The following is a 21896-nucleotide window of genomic DNA, read 5'->3' as shown; positions in this document are numbered from 1 at the left end:
AAAAAATAATAATAATAAATTTCTAAACATTTATAGTATGAACACACAGAATAGATTAATAACTCAGTATCTACTTTAGTTAGCTTTCATACAAAATTATCTTGGCAAAGATATCTATGGTCATATCCAACTAAAAAATCCTTCAGTTTTATGGAATTCTGTTCAAATATAATACCACCTCCCAAAAAAAAAAACTGAAAAATCACAAACAGAAATATGTTCCATGCCAAAAAGAAACAAAGACAACTAACCTATGAGTAAAGAAAGGAATAACAAACTGTAAAAACCGATCAAATAATACCAGTGAGAAGAGAATAAGCCTACAATAAAGTGTCAGGAAAGCAGAAGCAAAGAGCAGCATGAGGATTTCGAAGGTAGAAAGGACAGGATTTGGTGACAGATAAGGCAGTCTACATCTGGCTCCAAGTTCTGGCTTAGAGACTGACGGCTAGTGGCGAAACTATGCCTCAAATCACAGTGCAGAAGCTGCCAACCTGAGGAAAGGAAGTTTAATGGGCTGTGAGTATGATGTCTAGACCTCAGGGAAGAAGTCTGCACTTGATATACAGATTTGGGAATCAAGAAAGGAACAGTGCCAGCACCAACCTGCAAAGGGATACAGAGGGACACAGAAGAGACCCAAGGTCAGCGCCTCAGGGGGTTCAGCAACATTCAGTTAGGACAGATGGAGGAGAAGGAACTCATGTAGTAAAGCAGAGAAGGGGTCCTAGGCGGTACTGGAAGACTAAAGGGTCTCAAAGAAGTCAAGAGAAGTGTGTCAAGAGGGAGTGATAATCATCCAATGCAGTGGGAAAGGGCAACTAACAGAGAGAGTAACTTCAATAGAATAGCAGAAGCACAGGTCAGACTGCAGTCCACTGAGGACTGAAGTGAAGATGAGGAAGGAGAGATATACTCTAAGAGATCTGTACAGGCAGAGGGAAAAACAAAATCAAGGGATGGGCTTTTTTAATACAAGAAAATCTTCATATGTTTACTTTACCAGGGGATAGTGCAAATGGAGAGGGAAAGGCTGTAGACACAAGAGAGCTGAGGATGCAAGGACTCAGAAGAGGCAGGAGAGGGGAAATCCAGAGCAGAGAAGAGCTTACCTTGCAGAAGAAGGAGGCAGTCTCCTCTGAGGAGCCAAGGAATGAAGAATGGGTAAGGCTACAAATAAATGGTAAGTGCTGGGATAGGTGGGAGTGGAAGGAGGGCTTGGGGAGATACTACCTGAAGTCCTGTTTTCTCTCAGGTGGGAAGCAAGGTCATTTGTCGAAATATAGGAAAACAGAGAGCAGAGACCTCTGGTAGGACTGATGAAGGGAGAGTGTCCACAGGCACACAAAAGGAGAGCAGGATGCTCCAAATAAAGACCCACCTAAGGCAGGGAAGGACACATTCTAGGAGCCCCCAATCAATGGCTGTTAATTTGCATCCAGCACAACTCAGCAACTTCAACGGTTGAGTAGGTGGGGCCTCAGGTCCAAGGCAAAGACTGTGCTGTTTCAATCAAGCACTGTTTCATTTTCCTCCTGTGCATTCAGCTAGATTACATTTTTCAGTCTTTTCCTTGCAGTTGTCTGGGGCCCTGGAACTGAATTCTGGCCCTAAAACTAGAACACAGGCCTGACCCCTCAAAACTCTCTCAGGAGCCTCTGCCCACCACAGCCTCCAGCAATGAAGAGGATCCAGGGAGGCTCCATTGCCTAAGGATGGCGAGAACAAAACAGAGGTTCAGAGGTCGCATGCAAGAATGCTCATGGCAGCCCTATACATAGTAACTCAACACTGGAATCAGCCAGATGCCCGCCAATGGGGGAAAGTGATAGACATTCATACAACAGAATGTAACTTAGCAGTAAAAAGGAACCAACTACAAACACAGGCAATGACATGGATGAAGCTCCAAAATATGTGAGCAAAAGATGCCACAGACAAAGAACTGTATGATTCCACTCACACAAAGTCCAAGAGCAGGGAAAACTCACTTACGGTGACAGTAAGAAATCAGTCGTTTAGGTAAAGGAGATAGAAAACTTCCTGGGTTCTACATTCTTCCTGTGAATGGTGGTTATTGGTATGTATACAATTGTGAAAATTCATCATATCTGACGATTAAGATCTGTGCATTGGCCGGGCGCGGTGGCTCAAGCCTGTAATCCCAGCACTTTGGGAGGCCGAGACGGGCGGATCACGAGGTCAGGAGATCGAGACCATCCTGGCTAATACGGTGAAACCCCGTCTCTACTAAAAAATACAAAAACTAGCCGGGCGACGAGGCGGGCGCCTGTAGTCCCAGCTACTCGGGAGGCTGAGACAGGAGAATGGCGTGAACCCGGGAGGCGGAGCTTGCAGTGAGCTGAGAGCCGGCCACTGCACTCCAGCCTGGGCGGCAGAGCAAGACTCCGTCTCAAAAAAAAAAAAAAAAAAAAAAAGATCTGTGCATTTTGTTACTATATGTAATACTTCAATTTCTTTATAAAGCTGGGATACCATTTTTCACCAAATTGACCAAAAAAAAATTTTTTTTTTCTCTTTTTTTGAGACAGGGTCTTACTTTAATGCCTGGAGTACAAGGCAAGCGTAGCCTCGACTTTCTGGGCTCAGGTGATCCTCCCACCTCCGCCTCCCAGACTATAGCCATATTTTGTTCTTTGTAAAGTTGGGGTTTCGCCAATGCCCAGGCTGGCCTCAAACTCCTGGGCTCAAGCAATCAATCTGCCTGCATTCACCTCTCAAAGCGCTGGGATTACAGGCATGAGCCACTGTGCCTAGCCAACAAAAGGACTGTTTAAATCATAATATTCAATGATAAAAAGGACGATGAGAAGTACTTTCATGTCCTAATGGTAAAAATTAAATTGGGACCTTTCAGAAATTTCTTACACATGAGTATCAACCCTAAGGAGGAATTAAGAGAAAAAAGATTTTCTGTATGTGGATATTTTCCCACTATTTTTCGTAGCAAATCAGAAAAATCTGATGCTCAATAATAGTTTTTAAATGGTCATAAGAAAATATTATAAAGCCATTACAAATCAAATTTTCAAAGAACTTTCAATGCCACAGTAATACTAATATAACTACATTTTTCAAAAATTAAAGTAGGTTACCAAACTTTATAACACAGTATGAGTCCAAATAGGTAAAAAAGAAAAAAAGAAAGTATGCTATAGAAACAGAATTCATTTCAGTTTCATTACTACTAACAAGGCTTTGAAGAGTAATTTAACTTCCACATCTGTAAAATAGCAATAACCAACACTCTGGGATGTTGAGAAGATGAAACAAAAATATAAAACATTTGAAAACATTAAAACATGACATTGTTAGTTGAAATTATCCACAATATTCTCCTATTTAATGCTTAACTTCCATTTCTCAATTAAGCACATAATGTCCAGTATTATAAGGACATACTATGTCTGAAACAAATATAAACGTTATCCCCTTTTGGATTATATGTTATAGTATTCTTTCCATCTTAATGGACAGCCCCATATGCCTGGTGCACTGTTGGAGAAAAACATCAGACAAAAACCACATTCAAATCCTGACTAATGTAATTTTAGACAATGTAATAAACGACAGCTCTTCATCAGCAAATAGTTGTTTTTCAAGTATTATAGTATTCTGCTACTACATTCATCTGCAGATAATACCAGCTACTGCTTATTAAACATATCATATACTAAACCTGCTTACTCTGCAAATGGATATTAATAACCCCATTGTACAGACCAGCTGAGATTTCAGCAACTTATGTAAATATCTGATTCAATTACTTAAAAGAAAAAAATTCCAATTCATGTCAAATTTTAAAATTGAAGAAGCAATGATTTGAAAAGTAGATTTAAAATTATTACATCAACACAAGTACTAAAATTCAGGCACTTTTTGTTTGTTTTTTGAGACAGGGTCTCACTCTGTCACCCAGGCTGGAGTATAGTGGCAGGATCACAGCTCACCGCAGCCTGGAACTCCTGGGCTCAAACAATCCTCCCACCTCAGCCTCCTGAGTAGCTGGGGACTACACGTATGTATCACCATGCCTGGCTACTTATCTTTTGTAGAGATGGGTTCTCACTATGTTGTCCAAGCTAGTCTCAAACTCCTGGCCTCAAGTCATCCTCCCAAAGTGCTGGGATTGCTGGTGTGAGCCACCATAATATTCTTAAATGTCTCCATCTTCACCAAAAAAGCTGCAGAAATTTGCTCCTTCCCCAGATGCCACACATCGTTTCTCATGTGTCCATTTAAAATAGTCACTAAGGAAAGTGTACATTGTTTCCTGGGTCATTTCAAGTACAAACCAGTGGCAAGGATACATCCAAATGGTATTCACATTTAAACTTTTATACATTTTGGCCAAGCGCAGTGGCTCATGCCTGCAGAGTGCAGTGGCTCATGCCTGCAATCCCAGCACGCTGGAAGGCCAAAGCTGGCAGATCACGTAAGGTCAGGAGTTCGAGACCAGCCTGGCCAAGATGGTGAAACTCATCTCTACTAAAAATGCAAAAATTAGCCAGGTGTGGTGGTGGGTACCTGCAATCCCAGCTACTTGGAAAGCTGAGGCATGAGAATCATTTGAACCCATGAGGCAGAGGTTGCAGTGAGCCAAGATTGTGCCACTGCACTCTACTCCAGCCTGGGCAACAGAGAGAGACTGTCTCAAAAAAAAAATTTACCCATTTCGATAGTTTAAGGACTTTTTAAAACATGAAGCGGCCGGGCGCGGTGGCTCAAGCCTGTAATCCCAGCACTTTGGGAGGCCGAGACGGGCGGATCACGAGGTCAGGAGATCGAGACCATCCTGGCTAACCCGGTGAAACCCCGTCTCTACTAAAAAATACAAAAAACTAGCTGGGCGACGTGGCGGGTGCCTGTAGTCCCAGCTACTCGGGAGGCTGAGGCAGGAGAATGGCGTAAACCCAGGAGGCAGAGCTTGCAGTGAGCTGAGATCCGGCCACTGCACTCCAGCCTGGGCGGCAGAGCGAGACTCCGTCTCAAAAAAAAAAAAAAAAAAATGAAGCATTTAAAACAAACATATAAAACACATAGACAAAACAGTCTTTTCAGGTGATGGTAAATTCAAAACGTTTACTTAGGGCAGGTCCACACAAGACCACCTGCTCATTTCAAGAGGTCACTTCTGGTGACTCCCGTGATTGTGCTGATCTGTACTGGATGAGTCAGAGCCCAGCTTCCATCAGTGAGTAAATGTCACATGTCCCCCCCCCAACAACCCCTGCTTTTTTTCCTTAATAATTTCTCAGGTAAACCTGAAATGCCTAAAGAGCTGTGTTATTTCATCACCCCCATAAAGCATTTCTAACCATTAGTCAGTAACTCTCACCCCTCCCCATTTCCAAAGGCAACACCCCATCTCACCTGCACTCTCCATTGCAAAATCAGAGTACTACTTGCCTCTAATTCAAATTCAGTCAGCAAAATTTCTCTCAATTTAGATCAACAGTGCTGGTCACGGGGGCTCAAGCCTGTAATTCCAATACTTTACAAGGCTGAGGCAGGCGAATCACTTGAGCTCAGGAGTTCCAGAGACCAGCCTGGGCAACATGAAGAAACTCTGTCTCTACGAAAAATATACAAATTAGCCCAGGGTGGTGGACCGCACGTGTAGTCCCAGCTACTCAGGAGGCTGAGGTGGGAGGATCGCTTGAACCCAGGAGGTAGAGGCTGCAGTGAGCCGAGATCACGCCACTGCACTCAGCCTGGGCAACAGAGCAACAGCCTGTTTCGAAAACAAAACAAAACAAAATTTGGATCAATAAGCATTTTTGGCCAGATGTGGTAGCTCACACCTGTAATCCCAACCCTTTGGGAGGCTGAGGAGGATAGATCGCTTGAGTCCGGAAGGTCGAGACAAGGCTGGGCAACGCGGAGAGACCTCGTCTCTACAAAAAAATATAAAAATTAGCCGGGCGTGGTGGTGAGCACCTGTGGTCCCAGCTACTCGAGAGGCTAAGATGGGAGGATGAGGTGGGTGGATCACTTGAGCCTGGGAGGAGGAGGCTGCAGGGAGCCGTGATCACTTCCCTACACTGCAGCCTAGGTGACTGAGCCAGACTCTTCTCAAAAACAAAACAAAACAAAGTATATTTAGCCTGTGAATTCCATGAACCACTCTGCTTCCTACCTAAGGGCCAGCATCTACTGAGTGTTTCCTGCATCCTAGGCATTGTATTAACTGTATTTTACAGACGTCATCTCATTTAACCCTCACAACAACCCTGAGGTACTAATAGGTGCTGATCTATTTCATCGCTGGGAAACTGAGGCTTGGGTATGAAATGTGCCCAGGGGTTACATGGCTAGTGAGTGGCTGCAGTGGGACTGGATCCCAGGCAATCCGACATAAGAGCTCCCATAACAACCGCTATTAATACAACTAAGAGAACAACTCAGCCCTTGCAGGAGTCTACGATGTGAGGTGGTATCACGGAGAGTCCACGTGCAGGCCTTTCCCAGCAAACACGCACGCCAGTGAGCATTTACTCGTAAGCATGCTTGCAGTTCAGAGCTTCTAGTCCACCCAGAAAACGTTTTCTATGCATTCCTATGGATCTTCTTTTGTCTTCCCAGGGATGGAAGACTTGACACCGGCGCCAAATCTGAACAGACTCTCTCTCACTACACCAGTTCATGGAACAGGAAATCTGTCTCCGGCAACAGGTTAAGTCTGAGGCTACCTGCTGACCAACAAACTTTAAAGGCTGACTTCAAAAGGCAGCCAGGCCTAGCTAATGCAGCGGGGCCTTCCCCAGCCGCTCTCCTGCGACAGGGGCGGTCCTGAAGGGAGGCTGAAGAGGAATGGGCCGACGACGGGTCTGCAGCTCCCTCCCCGCGGGCACAGGAAAGGCGGAGCCCGCAGCCATGGGTCCCCGCTCCGGGGCGCGGTGGGCCGGGGTCTCGGCACCGCCCCGTCCCCCGTCCCGCCGCTGCGGCAAGGCTGAGTCACCGCCTCCGTCCCGCTGCGGGGCCGCCCAGGCCAGAGGACGGGAAGGTCGCGTCCCCCCGGCTTGGACAGCCGTCGGGGTCGGAGCGAGGGCCGGGGCCGGGGCTGCGAGGAGAGCCTCGAGCCCTGCTCGCTGTTCCGGGGCGGGGAGCCCGCGGTTCGGGCCAGTCAGCGCCGGAGGCTCGGGGGAACCCACGGGTGGCGCCGGGCCCGGTCCCCCGAGGCCGAAGCGAGCCGGGCGCCAAGGAGCCGGGCTGGGCCACCCGCCGCCCCACACCGGCCCGGTCTCGCGGCCTCTCCCGCCGGCTCCTCACTCCTGCCGCTCGCCGCCTCGCTTACTTGGCTTTGAGGCGCAGCAGCTCCTCAAACTGCCCGGCTGAGCCGACCTCCTCCAGCGCCGCTACAGCTGCCTCAGCCGCCCCCGCCGCCATGCTGCCGCCGCCAGACAGAAGCAATCGCGTGCCGGCAGCCGGATGTAGGCGGGGCCGCGGAGAGCTGAGCGGCTGCGCAAGGGAAAGCCCCGCCCCTGCCTGCGCTGACGCCGCAGAGCCGGAGACATCCCAGAAAGGGCCTTGGCAGCGGGCGCTGAATCCCGCTGGGTGGCTCTGGATCCCGCTGAGGGGCTCTGACCCTGCCAGGTCTGGGCACTCCGCTGCGGACCTCCTGGCTTCAGGGTTCCTGGCTGTCGGGGCTCGCTGGCTGTAGTGGCTCCTGGCTGTAGTGGCTCCTGGCTGTAGGCGCTCCTGGCTCTATAAGGGCTTCTGGCTATAGTGGCTTCTGGCCGTCGAGGCCCCTGGCTGTAGGGGTTCCTGGCTGTCGGGGTTCCTGGCTGTAGAGGCTCCTGGGTGTTAGAGTTCCTGGCTTCCTGGCTGTAGTAGGGGCTCCTGGGTGTTGGGGTTCCTTGCTGTCAGGGCTCCTGGTGGTAGAGGCTTCTGGCTGTTGGGGTTCCTGGGTGTCGGGGCTCCTGGGTGTCAGGGTTCCTGGCTATCAGGGCACTTGACTCCTTAGGCTCCTGGCTTTTGGGGCTCCAGACCTTCCTTGCACTTCCTGTGTCTCCTGGGTCTGTCATAGTGAGAAGGGGCCGGTGGAGGAGTGAGGGTGAGACGTGTGAGTGAAAGTGAAATCAGATGTGTACATTTAGGAAGCTGAAATTATCAAAAATGAAATTGCATAAAGGTGAGGAAGAACTGGGAGGTTTGGGAACAGAAGTGGTAGATCTTGAACTTCAACACAGACAGGGTGCTTCCAACTCAGTCCTGAATTCAGACCTGAACCTGGAGCCCACAGCATGTCCCTCCTCCCCTGGCCTCCGCGCCTGCCACCACTCACTGCAGCCCCACCAAGCCATCACCCATTGTAACCTCAGAACAGAAGGGCTGCTGGGCGGGTCCACTGGGTTGGGGGCCTGGCTCCAAGATCCCTGCATTCCTCCTGCCTGGCCTCCTCAGATGGTCCCTGGCTTGTCTTTCTCCCTTGGGAATCTCCCTGATGTGGGCTCTCTATGTGGCGTACTCTGTATCCCTATGCTTCCCACACACTTTCTGGCCTGAGTAATCTCCACTCCCCCAGTGACATCAACCTCCAGGGAAACCTCAACAGCTGGCCCAGAACCCTCCCCTGCACCCCAGAGCCCAGCATCCATTAACTTTGAGGAGGGGCCATCTTTTATTGGATATCTCCAAACCACACTGGGCCTTCCCTCCAAAGTGCCTCTCCTCTTGGTTCCCATCTCAGGGAACACCATCGCTCCCACCCAGACACTGGGACTCCCTCTGACTGGTCCCCCTGCTGTCCCTGGGCTTTGAGGCCAAGCCCCCACAGAGCCTTCCCTACTAGCCAGGTGTTCCCAGGCCCCCTGTGCTTGCTTCTACCATGGCCTGTCTCATGTTCTAGAACTGTGTTTGTCCCCTCCATTGGCCTGTGTTGTCAAAGGGCAAAAGCTGGTCTGTGTCTCAGTGCCTGGATCAAAGTCAGACACATAGGAGGCGCTCAGTCTGTGCTAACAGCTGCCAGAGGACTGGGCTCACTGGATTGCAAAGACTTCGTATGAGAAAAGTAGCATATCATTCATACTTTTTATATTGATTACATGTTGAAATGAGGATATTTGGATATATTGGGTTTTCTGAAATATATTATTTAAATTGGCCTCTTTTACCTTTGGCTCCTGAGAAATGTCTAATTTCATAGACAACTTTCATTCGTGGCCCTTGAGTTTTCTTGGGCAGCACTACTGTGGTGATTAAAAGAGGCCTTTTGGAGCCTGTCACATGTATACCTCACCTGGAGAAATACATGGTATTGAACACAGTAAATTATGTTATTTAAAATGCAATGGGAGAATGATAAGGAACCATTTTGTATCTTGCCTGTGGTGGTAGGAACACAAACTAAACATGATAAAATTGTTAGAACTTGGCTGGGCGCTCTGACTCACACCTGTAATCCCAGCACTTTGAAAACCCCAGGCAGGAAGATCACCTCAGCCGAGGAGTTGGAGACCAGCAGGGCAACATAGGACGACCCAGTCTCTACAAAAAAAAAAAAAAAAATGAGCCGGGCATGGTGGCTCACACTTGTGGTCCCAGCTAGGTGAGAAGCTGAGCTGAGAAGATCACTTGAGCCTGAGAGTTGGAGGCTGCAGTGAGCCATGATCCTGCCACTGCTACTGCCCACTCACCTGGGCGACAGAGCGAGAACCTGTCTCAAAAACAAAAACAAACTAAACACACACACGCGTGCACACACCTGAGCGCACGAGTACAAGTAAAACTGGGAAAATCTGAAAAAGATCAGTGGATTGTTTATAAATATCAACATCCTGGTTGTAATATTACAGTTTTGCAAGGTGTTGTCATTGTAAGAAAGTGTACACAGGATCTGTATTATTTCTTACAACTGTATGTGAATCTACAGTTCTTTTAAAATAAAAAGTTTAGTTAAAAACAATGTAAATAAGATTTTAAAGTTTACTATGAAAAGAATGCAATAGGAGGGAAAAAAGACACCATGTCCAAAAAAAGAAAAAGATACCATGTCATAAAACAAGATACACATTCTGGTCATCATTTTTTTTTATTTCCTTTTTTTTTTTTGAGATGGAGTTTTGCTCCTATTGCCCAGGCTGGAGTGCAATGGCGTGATCTCGACTCACCGCAACCTCCGCCTCCCAGGTTCAAGTGATTCTCCTGCCTCAGCCTCCCAAGTAGCTGGGATTACAGGGATGTGCCACCACGCCCGGCTAATTTTGTATTTTTAGTAAAGATGGGGTTTCTCCATGTTGGTCAGGCTGGTCTCAAACTCCTGTTCTCAGGTGATCCACCCACCTCAGCTTCCCAAAGTGCCGGGATTACAGGCGTGAGCCACCGCGCCCAGCCTGTGATTATCACTTTTAAGTAGAATTGAATGTAAATAAAACATATAACTATATCAGTGAATGGCGCATAGAAAAGGGTCTCCAGAAGGATGCTCCCCAAATTATTTTCAGAGCTTGCCTCCAGAGAGCGGAAACAGAGGAGAGCTAAAGGGAGGCCCTTCACTTTGGCTTACACATTTCTTTGTGTCATTTGCATGTTTCCCAATAGCATGGACTGCTTTTGAAATTTAAAAAATTATGAAATTGTATTGCACAGGGGAAATGTGCTATAGTGAATCCTTTTCAAAAGAGCAGTAATCACCCCTCAAATGTGGCTGTTTTATAAATGCTGATTTTTCTTTTCTTTTTTATTATTATTTATTTATTTTGTTTATTTATTTATTTATTTTGAGATGGAGTCTCACTCTGTCGCCCAGGCTGGAGTGCAGTGGCGCGATCTTGGCTCACTGCAAGCTCTGTCTCCCAGGTTCATGCCATTCTCCTGCCCAAGCCTCCCGAGTGGCTGGGACTACAGGTGCGTGCCACCACACCCGGCTAATTTTGTGTATTTTTAGTAGAGACAGAGTTTCACCGTGTTAGCCAGGAGGGTCTCGATCTCCTGGCCTTGTGATTCGCCTGCCTCGGCCTCCCAAAGTGCTGGGATTACAGGCTTGAGCCACCGCGCCCGGCCCGCTGATTTTTCTTTTAAGTGGAATTTGCTGAAAGTAGCACAAACCAGTTGCAGAGCAGACTCTTTAAAAAGAAAAATGCTATGAAAACTCCTGGATAACACTTCCATTTTCGCCCTTTTTGTAGTTTATTATTGTAGGGGCCACAGGAAAGCTTCCCCTTAGCCCTCGGATGGTTTGCTGAAAATCACTGACAAAAGGCAGATTAATAGGAGAAAAGATATACACATTTATTTGATCACAGTTCCACGTGACTCGTGAAGACTCAGAGATACAAGGAAAACTGTCCATTTTTATGCTTAGGTTCAACAAAGTATGGACAGTTGTGTAGAAATACGATTGGACAAAATGGGTGTGCTCTTACACTAGCAGAACTCACTGGGGGCTTTGCAGATGCCGATGCCCCCCCGCCCCCCCCAGGAACCTCCTGCTACCAGCCATGGTGAATCCCACCATGTTCTTCAACATGGCCATCAATGGTAAGCCCTGGGGCCATCAAACAGCCCTTCAGGCTGTTTGCAGACAAGATTCCAAAGACAGCAGGACACTCTCGTGCTCTGAGCACTGGAGGGAAAGGATTTTGTCACAAGGGTTCCTGCTTTCACAGAATTATTCCAGGGTTTGTGTGTTAGGGTGCTAGCTTCATACGCCATAATGGTACTGGTGGCAAGTCCATCTACAGGGAGAAATTTGATGATGAAAACTATAGCCTGAAGCATACAGGACGCGGCATGTTGTCCAAGGCAAATGCTGGACCCAACACATACAGTTCCCAGTTTTGCATCTGCACTGCCAAGACTCAGTGGTTGCATGGCGAGCCTGTGGTCTTTGGCAAGGTGAAAGAAGGCATGAGGGTCCAGAAATGGCGAGACCAGCAAGAAGGTCACCACTGCTGACTGTGGACAACTCTAATAAATATGACTTTGTGTTTTATCTTTTAAAAAGAACTGACTGCAAAAACCCACCAAGGCCTGTCTGGTGTTCAGGTTCTTCCTGGCCTCTGCAGCCTCCTTCCTTCTGGGTAAAGGAGCAAGACCCTCTCTGGAATGGGGGTCTTGTGACCTCCACTCAAGCAAGATAGGTCAGAACATTTCTTTTTGGCCAGTTTTGTGTGTGTGTGTTTGTTTGTTTGTTTGTTTGTTTTTGAGATGGGGTCTCGCTCTGCCACCCAGGCTGGGGTGCAGTGGCATGATCTCGGCTCACTGCAACCTCCACCTCCCAGGTTCAAGTCATTCTCCTGCCTCAGCTTCCCAAGTAGCTGTGATTACAGGCATGCACTACCACACCAGGCTAATTTTTTGTATTTTCAGTAGAGATGGGGTTTTACCACCTTGGCCAGGCTGCTCTTGAGCTCCTGACCTCAAGTGATCCACCTGCCTTGGCCTCCCAAAGTGCTGGGATTACAGGCATGCGCCACCATGCCTGGTCTGTGGCCAGTTTTTACAGAGAAAAGTTGGGATGTTGAGTTCTGTGTTTTCACACAGGAAAGGTGGGGTCAGCTTATTTAGCTGATCTTACTATAGGATACAGTGTATTAGGTAGCATAGAGAATTTTGGATTTTCGGGTGTTGGGGGGCAGGGAGTTAGAGTAATTATTTGGGGAAAAGGGGTTCTGGTTTCTATGTTGTGCCTAAGGGAAGAGGGATTCTTGTTTCTCTGACTAGCCTCAGAGCAGAATGAAGGGCAGGGACAAGAGGGCAGAAGGACAGAGAAAAACTTTTGCTTCTGAGGCTACAGCTGAGGCCTCATTCTGGGGTTCTGTTTCCTGAGCCCATGTTGTCACTGTTGATATCAAGAGGCCCAGAGGCAGCAGATGACCTCCTCCTAGCTCTGGGAGCTCTGATGTTCTGACGTGGACAAGACTACTAGGCTCTGCCCTGAGCTGAGCCAGGTTTTGGGGAACTGTGGGATACACCGGTGCCCACTGGTAGATGGCACTTGTCAGCTATTCAGAACCCCCCAAAAGTAAACATCCGTATCGATCATTCAGCACCCCCTTAAGCTGATGACGTGGGAACCACACTGCCCACGCCCCACTGTATGGCTCAGGAAACTGCCCAACCCACAGCAGGGGAGGGGCGGTGCCAGGACTCACTGCCCCAAGCAGTGCCCTGGAAAGTCCATCCTCTCTCTGTGTGACCATGTTAGGGCCCACAGGGAAAAACTGGCCATGACCCTATTAAATTGGCTTGGACTGGCACAGAACGCGCTGGACGTGGCTTTCCCTTAAGCCCTGTTAAAGCTGAAAAGCAAGGACTGTGGCTGATTATGGCCATGTGCCCACAGGTTCCTCCTGTCCACTAATATTCTGCTGACCCTGTATATAAGTATATAAGCATCATTTAGACATGTTCTTTTTTTTTTTTTTTGAGAGGGAGTCTAGCTCTGTTGCCCAGGCTGGAGTGCAGTGGCGCGATCTCGGCTCACTGCAACCTCCACCTCCTGGGTTCAAGCAATTCTTCTGCCTCAGCCTCTCAAGCAGCTGGGACTACAGGCATGCGCCACCACACCCGCATTTAGCCATTTAGCCGTGTTCTGTTCCTTCTTGGTGGTGGTGGGGTTCCCATAGCCTGAAGAATAAGGGCCTGGGGCTATGGGCCTGGGGGCTGAAGCTTGGGCCTGGGAAACCTGAAGCTCCAGAGGAAGTTGCTTTCCTGGACTTTCCTGGCAGCAAAAAAATACTTCACCTCTTGCCTGTGAATTGACTGTATTTTAAAGGGGGGGTGTGTGCGTGAGAGAGAGAGAAAGAGAGAGAGAGCGAGAGAGAGAGAGTGAGAAATTGAGTGGTAATTATTTTGCTGGGTAATGACAACAAACATTTACTGCTCCTAAACAGGCAAGGAAATGATTTGGCCACGAACTTTTCATGATGCCTCATTCCCTCCTGTGGTCCCGTGGTCCTCAGCCTGAGCAGTGGGAGAAGGAGGGTGGGGGGCCACAAATAACCCATGTGGAGAGGAATGTGGGGTCGGCCTCAGGGAAACTGGGAGGGGAGGTCCTACCTGATGGGGGTATTTGTAAACTCTACCAAGGGAAGCCCAGAAATACAAAGAGGTACAGGGAGAGAAAGGTGAAGGTGTTTTAAAGAGTAAAGCCTGATACTAAAAAGTGTTGTTATGCGAGTAAAATGGCCAACGTTTCCTTTCTTTTAAGAGCGACTCTTAAATTCCAATTACTCCGCCCCCAAAGACCAGTTGAGAATAACCCCAACTGGAGGGAATTAATTTCCTTAGGAATTTCACTCTTACAAGATTAATGGAGCCCCCCTGCAGAGAAACAGTAAAACTGTAAGTACAGTAGATTTGCACCTGAAGGATACATATTTTAATTTCTGTTCTCAAGCTGCGATAACATCTTCTCCAGCTACTATAAAAAGCATAAATGAGCACCCACACGTCTGCTGAGAACTTGCAACCCCAGGCTCCCGGGTAGCAGCCCCGCCCCGACCCCCCACGCTGCTCGCCTGGGCTGGGGATGGGAGGGCGCGGGATGGGAAGGCCCGGGACAAACAGCCTCCCTGCGCGCCGGGTCGACCCAACCCAGAGCAGAACGCCTGGACCAGATTATCCAAAGTTGACCCCTACCCCACCCCCAGCCCTGCCACCCACCCTGGCACAGCCCTCCCGCGGGGACAATTGGCCTGGACCGAGAATGGGGAGCCTGAACAGTGACCGGTCTCCCACCTGTCCTCCGGAGCCTGCAGCGGGGTTCAGCCTCTGTCCAGCAGACTTCCTGGCCCCAAGGAGGGGCCTTGGGAAGGGTCTCCCCTGACTCCATGCTGAGAGCAGCCCATCCCTTCTCCTTAGCCCAAGTCACTCTGGCAATGGGGACCCTCCTCCCTCTCCCTAACCAAGGACCAGTCTGGGATGGGGAGTGGGGTATGGGCTGTGAGGACTCTTCTCTTAGCCCTTGGGAGTCCAGAACTTATCTGGGAACACATCAGCCAATTATCTGTTCCCTTTCTTGCCAGGAGCTGCTTTTATTGGAAGAAGTCTATGTATATGCGTGCTATAAAGGTTGTTTATGCTGTCATAGCTAGATTTTTATTGGTTGTATTTTTGCTGCACTTGCTTGAAAAATAATTATTTTCAAAGAAAAGAAGAATTACATATCCAGTAAACTAAATAAGACTCACTGTTTATTAGAGACCTCTGACAGCTCCTCAAACATGAAAAAAGATTTCCAAGCAGTGGATGGACAATTTATGTGTAAGTTTATTTGTAAAACAGATTTGAAGACATACTTCATCTTGGCTTTGCCAATAAAAATACATTCCATTTCTTTTCAGAAGTATGTCTTATCTGATGGCTTCACAGTAATCTGGTTTCCCCTAAGAAGCTGAGACTGTCTGGGCAAGTGTGTACCCAGTAGCCCAGTCTAGCCTGGGGTTGAGTTGTGGGACTGCTATGCAGGGGGGAAAAGTGATTATGTCCCACGGGAAGTTCTCTAGAAGAAATGTATTTGTAAGAAATGTAATTCATAAATCCCAACCCAGCTGCTGCAATCTCCAAAAATTACTTAGTTACCGTAATTTTCAAACATGTTTTTAATTGTTTGCAATTTACCGGAGGGAAGAAAAACTCACCTTGGAATTCCCTGCCCATTTTGCATTCCCTGCATAGATTCTGATCTCTCTCCCACCTAGGACGAGCCCGAGTTGGGCGCGAATTGTAGTGCCAGATTCCAGGCTGTAGGTGGCATAAGTGTCTCTTCATGCGGGCGAAACAGCAGCCTTTGTTGGGCGGCTTCTTTATCCAACCTGAGAAACCACAGCTGAGAATTCACACAAACTGATGCTCTATTTGTGGAGGCTCCGCCGACTTACCCAAAACATGTGCTTTTCCCCTGACCTGCAAACTTTTAACACCTTCTTCTTCTCTTCCCGTTTCACTAGGCTATTTGAGATCCTGCAAGATTTATCAAGACCGTGCTGGCCATATGAAAGCATGTTAACACGGGGCGGGAGAGAGGAAGAGCCCTCCACATGTTATGACTGGCATGCACGCTTCCAAAGCATCGTTACTAACCGAAGGCCCAGTTCCTGCGGCGATCACCCTAGACACACCAAATGCTATTTGCTGGTCACTGAGGGTGTATACCTAATTGCCACGGATGTTTACATGCAGCTGCATTTTCTCTCCTTTTGAGTCACAATGTTTTATATGTAAATAGTATTGTGTGTGTATGTGTATTTATCCTCCAAGTCCAGTTGGAGTCAATTTTCTGCTGTTATTTGTAGTTCACGTTTCATATCTAAGAAACTAAGGACACAGAGGAGCTTTCCTTGGTGTCACAAACTTTTTTTTTTTTTTAAATAGAGATGAGGTCTCACTGTGTTGCCCAGGCTGGTCTCCAACCCCTGAGCTCAAGTGATCTTCCTGCCTCAGCCTCTCCAAGTGCTGGGATTACAGGTGTGAGCCACTGCACCTGGCCAACAAACTTCTGATTCTTATAGAATCAGATGTCATTCCTTAGAGACCTGAGAAGTTCTATACTCAGGTTCTTTCATGCTATCTGGCTTCAAGAGTTCTCGCCTGAAGGAGGTCCCTTCCAGGACACTGGGTCCCAACCCACACCACCTCCTTGAAAGGCGTGTGCCCTCTCTTCCGCTGACCTTGACGTTCTTTCACAGGCTGCTTTTGCACAGAAGCATCACCTCCCAGAAGGGACCACTGGAGTGGCCTCAGGCACCAGGTACAGTCAGCGGCTCCTACCTGTGGAAGGCAATCAGGGTAGAAAGGTCTGGGAAACACTAAAAATACATACAACCCTTACAAACACAACTCAGTGATATATGCTAATAGTTCTGGGCTCCAAACTGGGGCTAAAGCACAGACTCCATAGCTAGTTCTAGCATGTAGCAGATGTCACCCAACCTGAAAAGCTACTTGGTTGAAACTTAGTTAAATCAGTGGCCACAGCAGTTTTATACTTGCCCCGAGTCCTCCAATGTCTGCCACACCTGCAGTGGCTTCCTTCCCATTCTCTCTCTCCTCTAAAATACAAGTGACATTTCCCCCCAGTGCAGGAAGATGGAACACAGACTATTTTGTTAATCATCTAAATTTGTGTTCTTGAGTTTCTTCTGGAGTTGTCCAGGCTGAGGCTGCATGAACATTGGCCCACCACAAATGCCTCCCTCTGCCGAGAGTGAGGTGGGCCGGTCGGGGCAGAACGCCTGGTTCTTATGGCACCCCTTGCTCGCTCAGCTCTGGGAGCCTCCGTGCCAGCGTGCCGGAGAGCTACTCTAAATGAAGTTCGAGTTCCATTTCAGGAAGGTGGTGAAACGATAAGATAACCCAGGATGACGCGAACAGTTTTGCATTTGCTTCCAACTCTGAAAGGATTCATGGCTCCCATGGCCTTCAGATTGGATGGCACACTTTGGGTTTCAATGGCACGATGATTTTTCTGTAAAACAATGGCTGGCTTTAAATTTCTTCTTCTAGAACAAACCAAAAAAGAAAAGAAAAAACAAACCACTAATTTTTAAAGGATGCATAGGCCCCAGTTGCCTGATGGTATGTAGAAAGAAAGCCCAATCCCTGATGGTATGTAGAAAGAAAGAAAGAAAGACAGCGGGAATGTTCTGGTGAGGGAGCTAATTTCCTAAGAGTCAAGTGGAAGCTTGCTGTTGACTCCATGATTAGCCTACGTCCGAGGTCGTATCTATTACTTGCCCATCATATGAAATATGCTTTAATCAGAAGAAACATCTCATTGAAACACTCCATGCCAACATTACTTTCATACTTTCCCACCATAACATATATGTTCTTTTTCCAGTTCGTCGCTGGTTGAAATGACTAAGAAGTGGAAACAGGAGATGCAGGAAGAAAGTCACCCTCCTATGATGAGAGACGGATGTGTGGGGCCCTAATGAGGAACCTTTTACTCCATGAAACCGAGGGAAAGATCTGTGCTGAACCACATCTGGCTGACTCTGCACAGACACAACAGGGCAGCTCTGCTGGTCACCAAGCCCATCAGCAGCCAGGTGGCCAGTGAGCAGTAGCTGCCCTGAGGGCTGATGGTGGGAGGCAGAGAGCCCAGAGGCCGAACAAACAGAGGGCTCAGTGCCCCGCTCCCTCCTCCTCAGCCCCTCCACGGGGGGCACAGTTTGGCCCCATTTTCAAAACCACTGTTTTATTTCTGTTGTCCCAAACTCTCTGGCCTTCTTCCTGGAGAACACCAAGAGGAATGCTCTCACCAGTTAGGTTGAAACCCTTATTTTTTAGTTTGTGCACATTCTATGTCACTATGCTAAGAGTGACCAGATGTATTAGTCAGTTTTCATGCTGCTAATAAAGACATACTGGCCCGGCGCGATGACTCACGCCTATAATCCCAGCACTTTGGGAGGCTGAGGCGGGGGGATCACCTGAGGCGGGGAGTTTCAGACCAGCCTGGCCAACATGGAGAAACCCCATCTCTACTAAAAATACAAAATTAACCAGGCGTGGTGGCGGGCGCCTGTAATCCCAGCTACTCGGGAGGCTGAGGCAGGAGAATCGCTTGAACCTGGGAGACAGAGGTTGCAGTGAGCTGAGATCGTGCCATTGCACTCCAGCCTGGGCAATAAGAGTGAAACTCTGTCTCAAAAAAAAAAAAAAAAAAAAAAAAAAAAAAAAAAGACATACCCAAGATGGGTAATTTATAAAGGAAAGAGGTTTAATGGACTCACAGTTCCATATGGCTGGGGAGGCCTCACAATTATGGTGGAACTCAAAGGAGGAGCAAAGTCGTGTCTCACATAGAGGCAGGCAAGGAGCTTATGCAGGGAACTCCCCTTTGTAAAACCATCAGATCTCATGAGATTTCTCACTATCAGGAGAACAGCACAAGAAAAACCCACCCCCGTGACTCAATTATCTCCCACAACACGTGGGAATTATGGGAGCTACAATTCAAGAAGAGATTTGGGTGGGGACACAGCCAAACCATGTCACCGGACTGCCTCTTGAGGGAGTGAATCACAGATGTATTCCTGACCACCTTGTTTTCTCCCTTCTTGAATCAGGTAAGTATATAATTCCTTGCCCAGGACTGAGATTGGTCATAACTGTATTTGCCCTAAAGAAACATGTCCTTTTATGATGGGATATATTTATTGAATAACAGTATTCTGTTATTTAATGACTACATGACCACTAACACAGCTGGATGAAGTTGAATTCCAAAGGAATCCCAAGGCCTAATCCTATCCTTAAATAAAATATTCTTTTCTTTGAAAAAGGGTCTTGCTTTTTCACCCAGGCTGGGGTGCAGTGGTGTGATCATGGCTCACTGCATCCTAGACCACCCAGGCTCAAGGGATCCTCTGCCTCAGCCTCCCAAGTAGCTGGGACCACAGTTGTGTGCCACCACACCCAGATACTTTCATTTTTATTTTTCATAGAGATTGGGGTCTCCCTATGTTTCCAAGGCTGCTCTCCAACTCCTGGGCTCAAAAGATCCTCTGCTTTGGCCTCTAGAAGTGCTGGGATTACAGGTGAGAACCACCATGCCTGGCCTAAAATGTTCTTTTTTTAAGAGATAGCTATAACAATCTTTAACTATTTAGCAATCCTTTTGGAGGGGGGGAAGGTTGTCTTTTGTTTGTCAGCAAATGTAGTATGTGAGTTTACATGTCTTTGCTTTCATTGTATAATTTCAAATAGTCAGAAAATATTGCATTCACTGGCAATCAATTTATTTTGATTGATAAAAAGGGGTTAATAAAAACCCCCTTAGAAATAAAAAGAAGGTGAATAGTAATATATCAGTCATGGTGCCTTCTTTCTGCTATGCATAAAGAAAACAAGCTTTTTTACTTCTCCCCAATAAGTCTTCTCCCCTTATTTTCTACACCTATGGAGTCATTTATAATCTTTATTATTTCCAACCACACACTAACATGGCATCAGTCATATTGCCACATGCTGGGTTTTTTTTCCTTACTATGTTGTGAGAACTGAGAGGCAAAAATGTCCTATAATTTATATGAAAATACATGTCCAAAATGGATTATCAGACATAACAATGTGACTTCATACACTTGAAAATAAAAAAATTTAGGATGAAATACAAAACATCATGGTAAAATTTCAATCTATTGTTGAAACAAAGCATGACTTAGAAAGGACATTGGTGTGTGGCATTTAACAAACATTGTCAAGCTATTAGAAGCAGGGGTAGGTTAAGATGGGAGACAGTACTTTCCAGTCAAACATAAAGCTATTGACTTTGGAAGGTACATTTGTGGTTTATTAATATTTTTATTTATCAACAGCACCTATGAAGAAAATGCAAAAAGACAGACTATAAAATTCTTACCTTCTGTATACAGCGTGTGTTTATAGTACCATTGTGAGATGGACTTGGGCATATACATTACACAGTGTGTCATATAGATCTCTAATTTGCACTGGTCATAAAGACTTTTTTTTTTTTTTTTTTTTTTTTGAGACAGGGTCTTACTCTGTCACCCAGGCTGGAGTGCAGTGGTGAGTGAGATCTTGGCTCACTGCAACCTCCGCCTCCCAGGTTCAAGTGATGCTCATGCCTTAATCTCCTGAGCAGCTGGGATCACAGGTGCCAGCCATGACACCTGGCTATTTTTTTATTTTTATTTTTAGTAGAGATGGGGTTTCACCATGTTGGTCAGGCTGGTCTCGAATTCCTGACCTCAAGTGATCCACCCACTTCAGCCTCCCAAAGTGCTGGGATTACAGGCATGAGCCACCGCTCCTGGCCTAAAGTCTTTTGATATTAAATAATAAGCCACGCCCTGGGCCTTGCACGTCACTTCCCAGCAGGATGCCCGGAAAGTGCCACTGGGAAATGGAGGCCTTTGGGGTAACTGACAAGATACAGCTGTGGGTTGCTGTTTCTGTTTGTTTTTGTCTAACTCACCTTGTTTTCAGGAAGACTTGCAGCTTAATAAGCAGGCTTTACATGGGAACCCAAAAGCTACTGGGCACAGAAGGGTGGGAAACCAGATGGACTTGGTTGAATTCAGGTCTGCCACTTGGTGGCCTTGCAGTCCGGGCACCATGGGTAACTTCTCCGAGCTTCAGTTTTTTTGTCTGAACATGAGGATAGTCCTGCAGTATTACTGTGATAATTAAATGAAATCAAAGTTTCCAGGCTAACTAGCAAAGTCTCTGTTGGCACACTTCTTTCCTCAGTGCCTGCAGTGTGCCTGGCTCTGGACAGTGGCGAACAAGCACTCTGGGGGGTTGGGGGGAAGAGTACAGAACATCAACGTGTGAACCCCGAATATCTGAGATGGGTCTCAGTTAATTTAGGAGGTTTATTTTTGCCGAGGTTGAGGATGCATGCCTGTGACCCAGACTCAGGATGTCCTGATGACATGTGCCCAAGGTGGTCAGAGCACAGTCTGGTTTTATACATTTTGGGGAGATACAAGACATCAATCAACATATGTGAGATGTTCATTGGTTCAGTCCAGAAAGGCGGGACAACTTGTAGCAGGAGGGGGCTTCCAGGTCATAGGTAGGTAAGAGATAAATGGTTGCCCTCTTTTGAGTTTGAGATGAGCCTCTCCAAAGGAGGCAATCAGATATGCATTTATCTCAGTGAGCAAAGGGGTGACTTTGAATAGAAGGGGAGGCAGGTTTGCCCTAAGCAGTTCTCAGCTTGACTTTTCCCTTTAGTGATTTTGGAGCCCCAAGATTTATTTTTCTCTCACAAACCAGAAGAGAAACTGCCACAGAGTGATGAGCACCCTGGAGAACTGGAATTGGGCTACACAGGCCAGCACCAGGTGGCTGCTTTAACCTGGGTGGTCCACACGGCTTTGCTGGGAAGAGGACATTTCAGTCAAAATCTGGAAAACCAGGAGCAAACCAGGGGCCGTTGAGGGGTTGAG

General features: G+C 47.3%; 1 protein-coding gene across 1 annotated transcript in view; it reads right to left on the bottom strand.

Annotated features, from left to right (window-relative positions):
* Nucleotides 1-7450, bottom strand: part of GLRX3 (glutaredoxin 3) — a 45858-nt gene extending 38408 nt beyond the window's left edge. The window contains exon 1 of the mRNA XM_010389428.1: nucleotides 7319-7450. Within this exon, the coding sequence (XP_010387730.1) occupies nucleotides 7319-7410 (92 nt within the window). The 5' untranslated portion in view covers nucleotides 7411-7450. The remainder of the gene's footprint in view (nucleotides 1-7318) is intronic.
* Nucleotides 7451-21896: the final 14446 nt, after the last annotated feature.

Source organism: Rhinopithecus roxellana, chromosome 11, assembly GCF_007565055.1.
Source record: "Rhinopithecus roxellana isolate Shanxi Qingling chromosome 11, ASM756505v1, whole genome shotgun sequence".
Taxonomy (NCBI): domain Eukaryota; kingdom Metazoa; phylum Chordata; class Mammalia; order Primates; family Cercopithecidae; genus Rhinopithecus; species Rhinopithecus roxellana.
The sequence above is the reverse complement of the archived record's forward strand: the minus strand, read 5'-3'. Positions and strand labels throughout refer to the sequence as shown.